The 18,472-nt window shown below is 46.5% G+C and overlaps 2 protein-coding genes across 3 annotated transcripts; both read left to right on the top strand.

The window, feature by feature from the left end:
- Positions 1,688-7,815, top strand: LOC8079443 (putative multidrug resistance protein). 2 transcript variants are annotated; one of them, XM_021460294.1, is made up of 7 exons: positions 1,688-1,996; positions 2,097-2,151; positions 2,238-2,877; positions 2,990-3,530; positions 5,205-6,065; positions 6,142-6,484; positions 6,638-7,815. In XM_021460294.1, the coding sequence occupies exons 1-7, from the start codon at positions 1,712-1,714 to the stop codon at positions 7,546-7,548; spliced, it is 3,636 nt and encodes a 1,211-aa protein (XP_021315969.1). In that variant the 5' UTR covers positions 1,688-1,711; the 3' UTR covers positions 7,549-7,815. The 2 variants fall into 2 exon arrangements, with proteins under 2 accessions (XP_021315969.1, XP_002453446.2); XM_002453401.2 differs by having other exon boundaries at positions 1,690-1,996; positions 6,142-7,815.
- On the top strand, positions 14,972-16,077 carry LOC110434505. The gene is made up of 4 exons (XM_021458650.1): positions 14,972-15,158; positions 15,253-15,426; positions 15,507-15,898; positions 15,987-16,077. The coding sequence occupies exons 1-4, from the start codon at positions 14,973-14,975 to the stop codon at positions 15,994-15,996; spliced, it is 762 nt and encodes a 253-aa protein (XP_021314325.1). The 5' UTR covers position 14,972; the 3' UTR covers positions 15,997-16,077.

Here is an 18,472-nt window from a genome sequence, read left to right as displayed (position 1 = left end):
GGATCCTATTAAGAGTTCAGAGCATCTGTGCAGGCTAACCCGTTGAGTCCTACTCGGTCAGGCAGGACCCTCAGGCGATGAGGGCCTAGGCTGTCCCAGGCTTGAGCCCTATTCCCAAGCTAACTTCGCTCGACTAGAGCCCCTGGGCAATGGAGACTCAGGCCTCACAGGCTTTAGTTGGGACACTATATATGGGGGTGCTCGAGCACACCTAGGGTTTAGCCCCCGAGCCCTTGACCGATTAGGACATAGGGGATTTTAGCTACTTTTTTTTTTGCTAATCAAGGGGTTTCTATATATAACCCTGTTGTTAGATATTCACCAAGATGACTTGTATATTCATAGATTAAAGATTAGAAATTTTGCACAAAATAGAAATGATGTAGATAATTTTTATTTTTATAATTAATAAGGAATAGCATCAATAGCTTATATTAAATGGTTGTAAGTTAGTGGGATATTTAATAGGGAATGATATTGACACCTTGCATAAAGAGATAGAACATCTAGTGAGTCTTAGCTTTATTATGCATACCCCCCACGTGTTGCTGGGGGATTTTTACAAAAATAAATCTATTATATATATAACATACTATGGAGTTTTTGTATAATGTGTGTGTGTGTATATATATATATGAATTTGACTTGTATGTTATTTTATTGTATCAGATCTAGTAAAAAAATTGCAAGCTGAAGAAAAAGCAATAGAATATTTAAGAATACATTATATATGAATATGTGATGAATATGGTGTTTTGTATACTGTGTATGTATATATGAATTTGACTTGCATGTTATTTTATTGTATCAAATTTAGTAAAGAATTGATAACCTAATAGAAGAAAAACCAATAGAATATTTGAATACATTATAGAGAAATAGGTGATGAAACAAAATCTGTATTAAATATTAAAAGTATTTCATATGATAGAGATGATGTGGACATTTGTTGTAATTAATAAGGGATAATATGAATTTAGTGTGGAATGATGTGGACGCCTTGCATAAAGAGAAAATTATTTAATGAGATTTAGCTTAAGAGTATATGATATGATATAATATATGTATCGATGTAGATTAAGATTTAAGACATGTATTCAAGTGGTAATGGTGGGTAATATCTACCAATTCCATAAGGAGTTGAGAAATGTGATTTGTTGAGCACATGTGTGTATGTTCCATCAAAATGAACTAGGAGGGTTTTTTTTTTTGCTCTGTATGGAGATGCTTATTCTACAAAATAAGCATCATCCTAGAAATTTTAGCATTTATTTTTTTTTCCATTGCCCTCCCTTAATAATGCACTCACTCTCACAAAATGAATGTGTTTCCTTAGGCCTTGTTTAGATGACCCTAAAATCTAAAAAAAATTTAAGATTCCCCATCACATGGATGAAAAAATAATTAATTGCACAATTTGTCTGTAATTTGTAAGACGAATCTTTTGAGTATAGTTAGTGTATGGTTGAATAATATATAATTATCAAATATAAACGAAAGTATTATAGTTCCCAAAAACTTTTCACCCAAGAAACTAAACAAAGCCTTAGTGGTAGTAGAAATGGAGAAGAATAAGATCATTTTGGCTACTGTGTTTTTTTAATCCTTGTGTGCAGGGATCTAAAAGCATCCTACATTTTCAATTGTTTTCTGTACATACAGAGGCCTAGACCACATTTGCAATTATATAAAAAAGAGATACTTAACTGCCATGTGCGGCATGCATCCCCAGCGCTACCTCCTCACCGGCCGGACACATAGTATGGCTAAGGAGGAGTCGCCAGAGATGGCGAAGACAGCGCCGGTTCTGAGGTCATTCGCGCTGTTGTTCATGCACGCAGACGCGGTGGACGTGGCGCTGATGGCGCTGGGCCTGCTGGGCGCCATCGGCGACGGCATGTCCATGCCGGTAATGCTAACTATCATGAGCCACGTCTTCAACGATGCAGGCAGCGGCCCTGATCGCCTCCAGCAGTTCAGCTCCAAGATGAATCAGGTACATCAACATCACAGCAGATTCCATCTCTAATTTGATCCTGATGTCTAATGATCTGCATGCAAATGTCACTGACGCGTCCACCGGGGTTCTGTACCAGAACGCGAGGAATACCCTCTTCCTGGCTGCCGCATGCTTTGTCATGGCGTTCCTAGGTGAGAGCACACTGCATGCCAATGCCCCGGCCGGCCGGCACGCCTCTCTGACACCACCGTGGATTTTTTTTTTCACGTTCGAGCAGAGGGGTACTGCTGGACGCGGACGGCGGAGCGGCAGGCGTCGCGGATGCGGCTGCGTTACCTTCGGGCGGTGCTCCGGCAGGACGTGGAGTACTTCGACCTCAAGGCCGGCTGCACGTCGCCGGAGGTGGTCACCGGCATCTCCAACGACAGCCTGGTGGTGCAGGACGCGCTGAGCGAGAAGCTGCCCAACTTCGTGGTGAGCGTCACCACGTTCGTGGGCAGCTACGCCGTCGGGTTCGCGCTGCAGTGGCGGCTCACGGTGGTGGCGCTGCCGTCCGTGCTGCTGCTCGTCATCCCCGGCTTGCTCTACAGCCGAGTCCAGCTCGGCCTGGCGCGCCGGATCAGGGAGCAGTACAGGCGCCCGAGCGCCATCGCCGAGCAGGCGATCTCGTCGGTGCGCACCGTGTACTCGTTCGTCGCGGAGAGGAGCACCGCGGCGCGGTTCTCCGCCGCGCTGGAGGAGCTGGTACCGCTCGGCCTGAAGCAGGGGCTCGCCAAGGGCGTCGCCGTCGGCAGCAACGGCATCACCTATGCCATCTTCGCCTTCAACATTTGGTACGGCAGCCGGCTCATCATGCACCACGGCTACAGGGGCGGCACCGTCTACATCGCCTCTGTCGTCACTGTACACGGAGGCGTGTATGTAACAGTATACTAGCTAATTAACTGCAACTGTGTCTGTCCGTGATTATTTACGGTGAGTTCTGTTCGCCAAAACACCATTAACAAACGAATTGATTGAACCGTGCAGAGCGCTAGGGTCGGCACTGTCGAACATCAAGTACTTCTCGGAGGCAAGCGCGGCGGCGGAGAGGATCACGGAGCTGATCAAGCGAGTGCCCAAGATAGACTCGGAGAGTGGCGCCGGCGACGTGCTGGAGAACGTCACCGGCGAGGTGGAGTTCAGGAACGTGGATTTCTGCTACCCTTCGCGGCCGGAGACCCCTATCTTCGTCAACTTCAGCCTGCATGTGCCGGCCGGGCGATCGGTGGCGCTGGTGGGCGCCAGTGGGTCAGGGAAGTCGACGGTGATCGCGCTGCTGGAGCGGTTCTACGACCCGTCGGCCGGAGAGGTGACCCTGGACGGTGTCGACATCCGGCGACTGCGGCTCAAGTGGCTGCGCGCGCAGATGGGGCTCGTCAGCCAGGAGCCGGCGCTGTTCGCGACGTCGATCAGGGAGAACATACTGTTCGGCAAGGAGGACGCCACGGAGGAGGAGATCGTAGCTGCGGCGATGGCGGCCGACGCCCACAACTTCATCTCGACGTTGCCGCAGGGCTACGACACGCAGGTACGTGTAGCATCTTCTCCTTAATTGCACTAGCACTTTCTGAAGAGAAATGTTAAGTTTTGGAGACCGGTGACGCGCGAGTTTTTGGCCGCCGGATCTGGCACACCGACGTTTCTCCGTCGATCTGTTGTCGGATCAGCCTCTCTTCTTCTCTGTCTCTAGCCTCTTCCTCTCTTTTCTCCAAATCCGGTAACCTTAGATGGGGTTGAGAGAGGCAGGCTGACTAGACGTTGGGGACGGTGGGAGGACGGCGTTAGATTATTGACAATGGAGGAGGCGGCCGAGCTAGGTCGGGGCGAGGGTGCCCATGACCATGGTAGCGGCGGGAGGCGGCAAGAGAAGGAGGAGGCCACAGTGCACACTGTAGGGTCTCGCGGGAGCTCTATGGCCGCGGCTAAGGAGCTCTGATGAGACCCTACCGTACCACGGCAGGGCGGTGGGTCCTAGGCGGTGGCAACACATTTATAGGAGGAAGAAGATGGTGAAGGAGGGGCAAAGGCTGGCACATGGAGGGATGGAGACCGGTGTAGGAAGTCCCCTCGGGTTGGTCTAGGGAGGGAAGGAGGCCGCGGCACGGAATAAGGTGGAGGGAGAAGAAAAATAAGGGGAAGGGGTAAAACCGTAAAAGAGAAAGAAGCAAGAAGGAAAGAAAGAAAATAGAAGGTTATTATAGATACTTTTAACAACCACAAAAGTTGTTTCGTCAAAAAGAGTTGTATCAGAGAAGCTACTATTGGAGTACATGGCTAGAGCCGAATATCTACCAAACAATAATTTATGTCTGTTAGTGCTAGAAATAGTTATTACTCCACCCTGGATGACCTCCACCTTACATTCTACTTTATTCTTGACATGGAGTGCCTAACCTTAGTACAAGTAGTGACTACTGTCTACATAGATGCTAGTAATGAAAGAGGTCTATTTGCTTATCTTTTATATTGCATCTTTGGTGGCCATCCAATCTGGATGTGTAGTCTTAGCTAAAACTGAGTCATCCCTCTTGGTTATTGTAGATTGCATCAAAATGATAACTACCCATAAGGAGAATAAATTATGTTGAATGTTAGTATTAAGATGCTTATGTTCTTTTTCTATGTATGAATAGATTGGCTATTATCTCTCGTGGACTGTTATTTTGTGTTTTTTCTATGCTTATTTGAATAGATTGGCCATTGAAAAAATGTCTTTTAAATTACATTTGACATCAGAAGATATTTTGCATTGCAACTTTGAATCATCTTTTATTTGAAGGCGAAGATCTTTTCTATATTTTATTTTCTACTGTATTTGACATAAAAACATTTTGAATGGCAGCAATTAAATCTTTTTTAGGTCAACTTTAAACTCTTAAATGCATTAGGTGCAATGAAGATAGTTGGCTTCGTATTCTTTGTTAATTGAATCTGTAGGTAATTGATAAATATATAATAACCTATTTTTAGATACTTTTATGTAATGGCACTTGGGGTACATTATTAATGGCATGTGTAGGTTATAAAAAAGTTAAAATAATATTTCTGGAATGGTATCATGTAATGCCAGTTTTGACCAAACAGTATGTCAATGGAAAAATAATCAAACATGTCAATTAACAAAGACCTTACAACTGGACTTGTTTTGTGGAATATAAGTTGTTGTTCTTACTTGGATACTAACCATATATACCAAAAACAGGTGGGTGAGCGTGGTATCCAAATGTCTGGAGGACAGAAGCAAAGGATTGCTATTGCCAGAGCAATCCTAAGATCGCCTAAGATCCTTCTTCTTGATGAAGCCACTAGTGCACTAGACACGAATTCAGAACGTGTTGTGCATGAGGCACTTGAGTTAGCCTCCATGGGACGAACTACTATTGTTGTCGCACATCGTCTCTCCACTGTTCGAAATGCCAATATTATTGTTGTCATGCAGGCTGGTGAGGTTAAAGAATTGGGATCACATGGTGATCTCATCGCCAACGAGAATGGCCTCTATTCATCTCTTGTCCACCTTCAGCAGACCAGAGATTCAATAGACACCAATAAGGTTGGTGGAACTACAAGCCAAATTATGAGCAGGGCTTTCACTACAGCTAGTAGGACAAGATCAACATGGTCAATTTGTGATACAAAACATGATGACAACAAAGATAATTCAAATATTCCTGTTCCATCCTTCATGACAATGCTTATGCTTAATGCGCCAGAGTGGAAGCAAGCGTTGATAGGAAGCTTCAGTGCAATTGTGATTGGAGGCATACAACCAATATTTGCATATTCCATTGGAAGCATGATGTTTGTCTACTTTTCAACTAATCATGAAGAGATCAAGGAGAAAACAAGGGCTTTTGCACTTATTTCCATCAGCCTTGCAGTTATTTCATTCTTAACTAGTATTGGGCAACATTATAACTTTGCTGCCATGGGGGAATTCCTAACCAAGAGGGTTAGAGAACAAATGTTTGCAAAATTTCTCACTTTCGAGATTGGGTGGTTTGACTGTGATAAGAACTCTACTGGTTCCATATGCTCACAACTTACCAGAGACTCCAACAATGTAAGTACAAATAACATTTATAAATATTTAGAAGAGGATAATACTAACTGGACCTAATCATTTATTTGTATTGTAGGTGAGGTCACTCCTGGGTGATCGAATGTCTCTGGTCATCCAGACAGTTTCTGCGGTTGTAACTACCTACTTGATGGGTCTGGTTATAGCTTGGCGTATGGCCCTCGTCATGATAGCATTACAACCCCTTACCATTGTTTGCTTTTATGCCCGCCGTGTCTTACTGAAGAGCATGTCCAAGAAATCAAAAAATGCACAACATAAATGTAGTAAGCTAGCTTCTGAGGCTATCTCTAATCTTCGGACCATAACTGCTTTCTCATCCCAGAACCATGTCTTGTGCCTCTTCGACCAAGCACAAGATGGTCCACGCAAGGAAAGCATCCGACAGTCCTGGTTTGCAGGTATCATCCTTGGCACCTCTATGGGCCTTTTGAAATGCACATGGGCACTCACCTTGTGGTATAGTGGTATGCTCATGGCTAGGCACTACATTACAGCAAAGGCATTCTTCCAAACCTTCTTGATTCTAGTAACCACAGGACGTGTGATTGCAGAAGCAGGTAGTGTTACAACAGATCTTGCTAAGGGTGCTGATGCAGTTGCTTCAGTGTTTGGCATTCTTCATCGAGAAACAAAAATGGATCCTGACAACCCTGAGGGTTATAAACCAGAGAAGCTCAAAGGTGAGGTGCACATTAGAGGAGTTGATTTTGTATATCCATCAAGACCAGATGTGATCATCTTCAAAGGATTCTCCTTGAGCATCCAACCAGGCAAGTCAACGGCACTTGTTGGGAAAAGTGGTTCTGGAAAGTCAACTATTATTGGACTTATAGAAAGGTTCTACGATCCAACTAATGGGGTAGTAGAGATTGACCTTAAAGACATCAAAACATACAATCTTCGTGCCTTGCGACAACATATTGGACTGGTTAGCCAAGAGCCAACACTATTTGCAGGTACCATTAGGGAGAACATTGTGTACGGCACAGAAGCAGCTAGTGACGAAGAAATTGAGAATGCAGCAAGGTCAGCAAATGCACATGGCTTCATTAGTAACCTCAAGGATGGATATGAGACAAGGTGTGGTGAGCAAGGTGTTCAACTGTCAGGAGGACAGAAGCAGCGCATTGCAATCGCTCGTGCAATATTGAAGAACCCTACTATCTTGCTATTAGATGAAGCTACTAGTGCATTAGACAACCAGTCGGAGAAGGTGGTCCAAGAGGCATTGGACCGGATGTTGGTCAGAAGGACAAGTGTAGTGGTGGCACACAGGTTGACCACTATTCAGAACTGTGACATGATTATTGTGCTTGATAAAGGAGTTGCTGTGGAGACAGGCACACATGCATCCCTCATGGCCAAGGGTCCTGCCGGAACATATTTTGGATTGGTTAATTTGCAGCAAGGATGCAACAATTTGCATGAAAACACATTAGTTCCAGATTTGCAACTCTGTTGATTTTTCACTTTGTATTAAGAAATAAGCAATATTGCTCGGCAAACCATTAAAACTAGGTGAATAGCCCATGTGTTGCTGTGGAAAATAAGAGTGAATTATAACATGTATATTATATAGACATGTGCATACCGACAAAAATAAACCTCACAAATAAGCACAATATCGACAATGTCCTCACCATCTTGCTGCTTTTGTAATCCATGCATGTATACAAATCTACATTAGTAAGAAAACAAATGTGTTTCAGTTAAAAGTGAGTTCGTGCTATACATGAGAATTTATACTTGATATTTGCAGTTTGTTAACAACTCTATAATGCTTTGTTAAATAGTATGTTGTGGGGGGGGGGGGGGGGGGGGGGGTTGGGGGTTGGGTTGGGGGGGGGAATGCCGTGTTTTTTTGGAAAGAAGAAATCATTCACCGAACCTAAAACTGGCCTTGCAACAATTCCAATGAATTTGTGTATTGCAGCATGGACATTTCCATTATGATGTCAATAGCACAGCTCTGGATCGCAGCTTCTTATTGTTGGGTGCTGTTTCTGAAAGTGTATACGAATCAAAGAACCGCCGAGAGAGGACCACAGTTACAGTAGATTTTTATCCTGAAGCCTATAAAAATAGTACCCTGAATCTTTGAATTGTATTAAGAAAAAATCTTCCTCGTAACACAAAAGGAAAAAAAGGGAATGGATGTGATCTGGTTCATGAACTCTGGCATACATAAGTAACATCGAAAGAACCTGGCATATTCAGTTTAGTCTGACTGATCCTGTAGATAGTGGTAGGAAAATGGAGAGAATAGAAGATTCGGTCAGCCATCTAGCTCTTGCACGGCGGGAGCGGACGGTCACACTCACATAGGCAGGGCACTTGTTTGCGGCGAAGTGCTTGGCCACCGGGATGCTCCTCTACACCATGTTTGGTCGGTCTCTAGCTAGGATGTTCCATCACCTGTGGCATCACGAACAGCGGCGGCAATGAGAGGGTCACAAGAATAGGAGATAAACCAATGGGAATCTTCAGAATGACACCCGGATAATTTAGGCCGTGTTTAGTTCCTGGATAAAAAAATTTCGCGACACTGTAGCACTTTTATTTGTTTGTGGTAATTATTGTCCAACTTTGAACTAAATAGGCTCAAAAGATTCGTCTTATAAATTTCGACCAAATTGTGCAATTGGTTTTTATTTTCGTCTATATTTAGTACTCCGTGCATGCGTCTAAAGATTTGATGTGACGGAGAATCTTGAAAATTTTTGGATTTTTAAGTGGAAGTAAACAAAGCCTAGCGAGCATAGGGAGAAGATAGGATGGACATCAGTATCATCAGATATATAGTGCTTGAGTTATTTGGGGAGGTGGGCTCACATGATTCAGGGAGACATGGAGCCAATTTACGATGGGTTGGACAGTTAGATCAAAATAATTATGCCTTGTTTGTTTGAGCTTATCAGCCGAATCTGCTAGCTATTCAACATTGTTTTTCTTTCGCAATAAATTACAATAAATTAACTAACAGTAATTTCTGCTATGACTTATTAGCAAAACGAATAAGATGGTACAAAATTCCAATGATGTGGCCGGCTCCAGGGGCGGATCTGCGAGGGGGCTGATGTCCATCCGTCCCTGGATCCGGCTCGCTGTGGATTCATGAACTTCATAGCAATCAATGATTGTTAGTGGCCTCCAACTTTAAATTATTTGAGCACCCGGTGCAAGCAAAAAAGAGAGATGTGTCAGCATGTTTAGTACACCACCTTTCCATCAATTGGCCTGTGTGGAGTGGAGTCTATGGGCTGTCTGTATGTATTTTTTTATATTCTTTTTTGTTTTTTACTCGTCTAATAAAAATCCGGCAAAAGCTTTTTGTCTTGGCCTGTGTATTAGTTGCAAGTCCCCTCTCAGTATGTGCTAAATGAACTATACGTTGGAGACATTTTTGCTAGTAAAGCACCTCTTGACGTGTCACATGATTGCACCTTTGCCAAGATTATACGTTGGAGCTGCTCTAAGAGCTAACATCTTTGTATCTAGAAATATTATACAAACGTACAGGGGGATACTATTCGCACATGCTTGTCTTCCAAAAAAACCGTTGTTTGTGAGCCATCTTTCACCATAAAAAGATCAGAGAGGAAAAAAAACTCGTTTTACCGCCCAAATGTAAGAGTCCCAGTTTTCCCATATCTTTCACTACAGGAAACCCAGGCTTCGCCAAGTGCCCCAGAGTTCGCCGAGTGCCAAAAATCGGGCACTTGGCGAAGAAGGCTTCGCCAAGTGCCAAGCACTCGGCGAAGAAACGCACTTGGCGAAATGGCCTCTTCGCCAAGTGCCAAGCACTCGGCGAAGAAAGGCACTTGGCGAAGCCTGACGGCATCCATTCCCATCCCTTGCCATCGGCTTCGCCAAGTGCCTCCGTCTGGCACTTGGCGAAGACGAGGCTTCGCCGAGTGCCATACACGTGGCACTTGGCGAAGAGAGGACCATGGGAAATTGCCTGGAAGCCCTCTTCGCCAAGTGCCATCCCTAGCACTTGGCGAAGTGAAAAACATTTTTTTTTTGAGTTTTGCTCCCAAATTTTTTGTGGAGGTTTAGTACCATATATTTAGTAACTTGTCAACGTTTGGTGCATTTTGAAGTTTTTTTTCTATATTTTTTCATTTAGTTGCGACTCGTTGTATTTTTTCCGACGAATTCGTTTTGAACTGTAGGTGCATGCAATAATAGTGTCCTATGGTTACAACATTGCTATTCTTGCTTGTGTGGGTGGAATTAGGTCAAATCCAAGTCCTGGCACCAAATCTCGATGAGCGTGCTAGCGGGGCAACGCTTCCAACTTCCGTGCGCGGGGTTTTTTAATTATAAAAAAATCAAATGAACTCCGAAATCCACGAACCTTCTCCACATGCCTTGATATGGTATGGGAAGACTATGGTAAAAATTTGAAAAAGTTTGGAGCAAGTTTGCACGTCGGACGTTCGGAAACCCAACATCTACTCATATGATCACATCATATGATCACGTCGGACGTTCAAAAGTCCATGGCGTTCTTGGAGCATGCATTTGGTGAGGCCGCTAAAGGGTCGAGAAGGATGCCTTGTCCGTGCAGCAAGTGCAAGAACATGTCTAGATTCGAGAAGAGCGAGATGTGGAAACATATCTTCAAGTACGGGTTTGTTGAGAACTATACCCGCTGGATCTACCATGGTGAAGCCAGTCGAATTAGAGAGGAGGTGGTGAGAGAACGTCTAGAGGAGTATGATTGTGATGGCGGGGTGCCAGACATGATGGAAGACGCGCATGACGCATATTTTGGGGAAGGAATGGAGGACGAGCGAGAGGAATCCGCAAAAGCGTTCTATGAGATGCTCAAATCGGCACAAAAGCCCCTGCATGATCACACAAGGGTTTCGCAGCTGGATGCCTTGGGACGCTTGATGGGGATGAAGTCGCAGTTTAGCATGAGTCGAGAGCACTTTGATTTCACGTTGACAATTATTGGCACCCTTCTTCCGGAGGGTCACATTCTGCCTAAAAACACGTATGAGTCAAAGAAGCTTCTTCGTGCACTTAAGATGCCGTATGAGCAGATCCATGCATGTAAGGAAGGGTGCGTCCTGTTCAGGGGACATCTTAAGGAAGCAACACACTGTCCGAAATGCAATTCCTCTAGGTATGTTGAGGTAAACAGTAGTGGTGGCAGCTTACAACAGAGCCGTATCCCCCATAAGGTCCTACGGTACCTTCCTTTCATACCGAGGATCCAACGGCTGTTCATGATGGAGGAGTCAGCGAAACAGATGACATGGCACAAGAATGGCAAAAGATACAATCCAGACAAAATGGTCCACCCGTCGGATGGTGAGGCATGGAGGCACTTCGATGGCAAACATCCCGGTAAAGCCATGGAGGCACGGAATGTCCGTGTAGCGCTGGCGACAGATGGGTTCAACCCATATGGAATGATGGCGGTCCCGTACACTTGTTGGCCCGTGTTCGTGATCCCCCTCAATCTCCCCCCCCCCGGCGTCATGTTTCAACCGAAGAACATATTCTTGTCGCTGATAATACCTGGACACCCGGGGAACAATATGGGTGTGTTCATGCAGCCTTTGTGGGATGAATTGGTCCATGCTTGGGAACACGGTGTACTGACATTCGACCGAGCTACAAAGAGGAACTTCATAATGCATGTGTGGTACCAGTACTCCATGAATGACTTCCTGGCGTATGGCATATTCTGCGCTTGGTGTGTTCACGGGAAGTTCCCATGCCCAATATGCAAGACAGCTGTGAGGTTCACTTGGTTGAAGAGTGGTGGGAAGTATTCTTCGTTCGACCAACATCGTCAGTTCCTTCCTCCTAACCATCCATTCAGACGAGACATCAAGCATTTCAGGAAGGGTGTTCAAGTTCGCGACACAGTTCCTCACATGATGAGCCCTGCCGAGGTCCGTGCTGAGATAGAGGGTCTGAAAGTTGATGAAGTCAATGGTGGTTTTATTGGATATGCAGATGAACACATGTGGACTCATACGTCGGGCTTGACTAAGCTGCCCTATTTCGATGACCTTCTTCTTCCACACAACATCGATGTAATGCACACTGAAAAGAATGTCGCTGAGGCACTTTGGGCAACTCTCATGGACATTCAGGAAAAGTCAAAGGACAACGTAAAGGCCCGATTGGACCTGGAAACGTTGTGCGATAGACCAAATCTAGTGATGAAGCCTCCTGCGGCCGGCAAGAGATGGAAAAGGACTCCAGCTGATTACATCCTGAAACGGGAACATAGGAAGGAAGTTCTACAGTGGTTGAAAACATTATTGTTCCCTGATGGGTATGCGGCGAATCTGAGAAGGGGAGTGAACTTGTCTACCCTGCGAGTCAACGGCATGAAGAGTCATGACTTCCACATATGGATTGAGCGGCTCCTACCCGCGATGACTCGAGGATACCTACCTGAGCCTGTGTGGCGCGTGTTGGCAGAGTTGAGCTACTTCTTCCGCCAGCTCTGTGCCAAAGAGTTGTCTCGGGACGTCGTTCCTGACCTAGAGAGTGTAGCAAATGTGTTGCTATGCAAGCTGGAGATGATCTTTCCACCTGGGTTCTTCCTGCCGATGCAGCATCTGATTCTGCACCTACCGTACGAGGCAAAGATGGGGGGGCCCGTGCAGGCCCGTTGGTGTTATCCAATCGAGAGATGTCTAAAGGTTATGAGGAAAAAGTGTAGAAACAAAGCCAGAATTGAGGCTTCCATCGCAGAGGCATCCATTCTTGAGGAGGTGTCGAACTTCACAACCAATTACTATACGGATAATCTTCCTAGCGTGCACAATCCGCTCTCCCGTTACAATGACAACGAGAGTTCGTCGAACCTGAGCCTTTTCAAAGGGCAACTCGGAAGAGCAAGTGCAGGTACCCCCAAGACCTTATGCTATCTTGAGTGGCGCAAGATCATGCTATACTTGTTGCTCAACCTTGATGAAGTGCATGAGTATCAACGACAATTTATTCATGAAACCTGGACCAAGGATTGGGAACCTTCTGCTCAAGAAGAAGATCACCTTCTCAAAAATAATTCGCCCGATTTCATTTCCTGGTTTAGTACGAAGGTATCGTCTAACTTACCAAGTTTGATCTTTTTACATTCCACTTTGCTTGTATGAGCAATTACTGTAACGATCTATACCTGTCATCACCTCGCAGGCCATCAAGGATCCTGATATTGATGATGAGTTGAAACAGGTTGCTCGTGGCTGCGCCTATAGGGTCAACTCATTCACAGTTTACGATGTCAATGGGTATCGCTTTCACACGAGAAGTTATGAGGAGAGTCGGCCCAATCGAAGCACCACGAATACCGGAGTTCGTACGCCCGGCACCGATGATCGGGACTATTATGGCATAGTTGAAGAAATATTTGAGCTCACGTTTGAGGGTGCAAAACCTCTCAACGTAGTTATATTCAGATGCCATTGGTTCGATCCAGATGTCGTCAGAAGAGCACCTGAGATTGGGCAAGTCGAAATTCGACATGATCGCGTGTATCATGGAGATGATGTCTATATTGTGGCTCAACAGGCCACACAAGTTTATTATCTCCCATGGGCATGCCAACAGAATAATAATCTCAAGGGTTGGTACCTTGTGCACTTGGTATCGCCACGTGGTAAAGCGCCTGTCCCGAACGATGACGATTACAACTTTGATCCTAACACATATGTCGGAGAATTCTTTCAACCTGAGGGGCTAGAAGGGAGGTTGGAGATAGATATTCGTTCACTAATGGATATGGAAGTAGACAACGAAGTTGATGAGGACGAGGGCTATGAGGTGAATGATGCTAGGGACTTACGATTGCTTGAGCGCTTGAAGTCGCCGAGTGACCATGACGAGGCTGTTAGTAGCGAAGGCGAGGGAGAATCGTTCGACAACATTGATAGCGATGAGGACTAAATTGCATGTAATATTTAATTGTTATTCGTAATTATGTTTATTTCATTTTGCATGTCTTTATAAGTACTTCTTGTGTATTTGTACAAATTGGCTTAATCTTTGTAATTGCAGACACTCGGCACAATGCCGGGAGGAGCTAGGAGAGCGGGCAGCAGACCCCAGCGACAGGTCGCGTCCCTCTACCAGTCGAGGGACGCTGACGACGGTGCGGAGCCGTCGGTGAGGAGGACGAGGAGCCGCCGCGCACGTACGAGGGAGGAGCCGCCCCCGCGGACACCCCCGGGTGACGAGGACGACGACCACCAGCGGGGGGACGAGGACGACGACCACCAGCGGGGGGGCGAGGACGACGACCACCAGCGAGGGGGCGAGGACGACGACCACCAGCAGGGGGGCGAGGACGACGACCACCAGCAGGGGGGCGAGGACGACGGTGAGACGACAGGTGGAGGGGGTTCCAGTTCCTCTGGTACCCGCAAAGTCTACCTGCGTGGGCCCTCTAGGCTCCAGGCTATGCCCCTCCCGCACCAGCGCCCGGTGATCAGACCCAACGGCAACAAGTAAGTAACCATGTATATTTGTACTATTGGTTTGTACGACATTTTTAAACTCAAACCTCATACTAGCAATTATTCTTAATTACTTGTGCAGGAACTGGATCGTTGTGTCCGGAGAGCGAGGTCGCCAAATCAATGGCACGGTGACTCTGCTCATTCGGAAACACTACCCTGGCAAAGTCTTCCATGCCGGGGTGGACGGGCCGCCGTACTCGTGGGAGGCCTTCTACACCGCTCAGGACCAGTCGCTCGGCATAAGCGTTGCTGAGAAGATCAAGCAAGACTTCTGGGTGAGTCTTCATCGTACCACCTTGGTCAATACTACGCACTTGTCGATACTTCTTCAAATAATGAAAGGTTACATCGCGTTTGCATGCAGAACTACTACAAGTGCGACGAGGGGTACATGGACCAGGCGAATGCGGTACTGGACGTGGTCGCCAAAAACCGCCTCTCGGAATTCTACCACGAGACGCGGCTCTCTTGCATCATCAAGCACTACGGGGACGTGGAAAATCGACGGGTAGACAAGCAAGAGGCTAGGGAGATGGTGTGTCAGAGGACCGACCTCACCAAGGAGCAGTACCTTAACGTAAGCACAAATCATTTGTTATGTTTTCTTTCATTCCAAATTGGTTGACTTGAATTCACCTTATGATGTATCAAACACTTTTGATGGCATGCAGGTGTGTCCGGACTGGTGCGGTGCATACCACAACTGCTGGGAGGACATTGTGGACAAGTGGCTCTCAGAGGAGGCCTATGCGAAGCACATGGAGCGTCGGGAGTGCCGCTTGAAGATGCCTGGGTTGCCACACCACCAGGGCCCACAGCCCCTCGCCCAGTACGCCGAGAGATGGGTATATTACTTGTGTTATTCATTTTTAATTCTAACGCTCAATTTTCATTACTTGTGATCGTCTTTGTGTTTTCCTCGCAGTCACGGTCGCACGAGAACCGAGAGTGCAACGAGTACTTGGCGTACGCCCTGGCACACAGGGGCAAGGCGACAGCTCCAGACAACGTGTATGACCCAGCTCACGGGCCCGAGGCGTACACCAACGAGAACGCCTACACCAAGCTCACGGAGTATACGGCGGCGGCTCGCGAGCGCCATGGGGCCGACTTCGACCCGACCGCCCAGCCCCTCGACACAGACCTCGTGATGAGGCGGGAGGAGGGAAGCAGCACGGCCAGTACTGGATGGCCAACAGCGCCATCTCCTCGTCCTCCGTGGACAACCTCGCCACGATTCGGTCGAGGAGCACGAGCAGCTCCGTACCCATACGACCTCGGCAGCAGAGCTCGGCGCAGATGGTGGCGGCCTTTCAGGTGACTTCACTTTCTTTCGTTGTCCATTGCTTTATGTATTCGATCATTTCCTTTGCATTGTTTAAACCTTGTGTGTCGGATATTGCAGGCTCAGATGAATCAGATGCAGAGTGACATGCAGGAACAGATCCAGGCCCAGGTACAAGCTGCCACTGCAAAGGTCTTGGAGGAGATGGTTGGCTACTTTGGGGTGATTCAGATACCAGGTGCGGTAATACCTCCCATCCCTCCCTCGTTACTACAGCAACTAGAGGCAGCGCAGGCAGCGCAGGCAGCCGCGCAGGCAGCGCAGGCCCAGGCAGCTTCGCAGGCGCCAGGTGGTGGGCCAGTGGTGTATTTCGGGACCCCGGTGAGTACCTTCAAAGTCATTGATTTCTTTAGCTTTTGCGATCATCTCACAGTTACTAACGGATTCCCTACTTCGTTGTGCAGCCACAGTCAGCGGGTTCGAACCCGACTCCACCAGAGGGGCCTTCTCCACAGGGGCCTTCTCCACAGGGAGGGTTGCACGGTGCCCCTCCTCCACAGTACGTGTACCCTGGCGCTGCTCCGCAGTACACGTGGCCCCCTCGGTGCCCTCCGCAGTTCACTTGGCCAGGGTACTCGACTCGCCCTCCTCCACAGGCCGGGGTCTACGGTGGCCCTCTTCCGCAGGCCGGGTGGCTCTACTCAGCCGCAGCAGGGTGACCCTGTGTGGGACCAGTGGGCTGATTCACACTCTGCTCACCAGGGGGAGCAGTAGGTACCTCGCACGTCCCTTTACTTGTTTATGTGTTGGACTTAGTTGATGGATTGTGATGGACTATGTGATGGACTATGTGTTGGACGTGGTGTTCGTCGAGGATGGACGATGTGTTTATGTGATTGTGATGGATGATATGTGGTTGTGGACATGTCGATGGTTGTATTGCGATATATGTGATATATGTGCTATATTGTGATATATTGTGATATATGTGATGAGTAATTGTCGATGGATACGCTGTCCTAATAGCGGATTGCGCGGAAATAGCCCGGACATTTTTTTTAAAAAAAATAAAATTTCCCAGCTTCGCCAAGTGCTGCACTTGGCGAAGGCCTCTTCGCCAAGTGCCGCACTTGGCGAAGCTGGGAAAGCCAAGTGTAAAAGTCACGGCTGAGGGGCTTCGCCAAGTGCCACGTGGCTGGCACTTGGCGAAGGCAGAGGCTTCGCCAAGTGCCTGCCACGTGGCACTCGGCGAAGAGCTCTTCGCCGAGTGATCTTCGCCGAGTGCGGCACTCGGCGAAGCCTTCGCCAAGTGTAAAGTGGCCTTCGCCAAGTGCCCCAGACACTTGGCGAAGTCCTGTTTTCCAGTAGTGTTTATACGTGACACATCTATAAATAGACCAATGGAAACAACTAAACGTTTTTCATAACTCGTGGGCACCCTAGAGGCCCCATCATCTATATAAATAAACAAACGAAAACAATTAAACGTGCATAACTCGTTGGCACTTAGTGGCTAGTGGGTTGTAAGCTAGTCACATCGGTGCCATTTGATTCCTCTGGTCACCTTTCCCTCTCATCTGTGAATTATTATCATCAATTGCCTCAGTGCTAAGGGACGGTGAAGAGAAAAAAAAAGGAAGCAGAGGTCGAGAACGAGTAGAGAGATAGTGCCAATATGAGCGTGAAAACGATGTCATCTCAAACAACGACAAGCACCGTGCTTCGCTGTTGCCACACCACATAAATATCGTGTACTCAGCAGTCAAATAAATTATTGCTCTTTTCGATTGCAAGTGCGGGTCGTTTTAGCCTCGTCAATCTTTCACTAACCCAACTCGTTCTTTCTGCTTCTAAGCAACTTTTTTGTATTTTTCCCTTCCTTGCCTTTACTTAATGGAGTATATAAATAAATAAAGGATACCAGTGCAACCCCCATTTGTTTTTTAGAACTTGAATATATGTATTAAGTAATGACCAATATCTTTCTGGATGGAGTATATAATTTTTTTTAGACTACACCACAGGGATGCACAAAACCAATAAACTCCCCGATATCGAAATAATTTTTTTTGATAGAACTGGAGGGTCGTGAGCCCCTGCAGGATATCGAAATAATTAAGTAAACACCAAGATCTGAATCACGGTGGATGGAGTGGTCATGCACCACACCACATGGTTCCAACCGCCTCACGAATTGTGACGACTTTTCACTACCTTATATTTTTACCACCCCTACAACTAAGATCCAACTGCTAGCTCTTTCCACTACATCCAGATATTGCAAGAAACAAACATCTGAATATTTATTGTATGGGTTATATGCCTGGATCATCATCATCAGATCCCATTCCTTGCAGATTATGATCCCTCTAGCCATCTAACTAGAGTGGTTCTACATTTGACCTCGCTTTTGTCTGCCAAATTCAGAATTTCGTGAACATTTACAAGAAAAGGCTGACCTAGGAAGAATCAATGGCGTCTAGCCCATTGGTTGCCTTTTATTTTAGAAATTACTAAGATATTTATATAAGTTTTCATGTTCGTTACATTATATATCTTGTGAAGCAGAGGTTGCATTTGCGTGCATTCTCCAATACTATGAGGGT

Source organism: Sorghum bicolor, chromosome 4, assembly GCF_000003195.3.
Source record: "Sorghum bicolor cultivar BTx623 chromosome 4, Sorghum_bicolor_NCBIv3, whole genome shotgun sequence".
Lineage (NCBI taxonomy): Eukaryota > Viridiplantae > Streptophyta > Magnoliopsida > Poales > Poaceae > Sorghum > Sorghum bicolor.
Note: the sequence above shows the minus strand (reverse complement) of the source record. Positions and strands in the feature narration are given on the sequence as shown.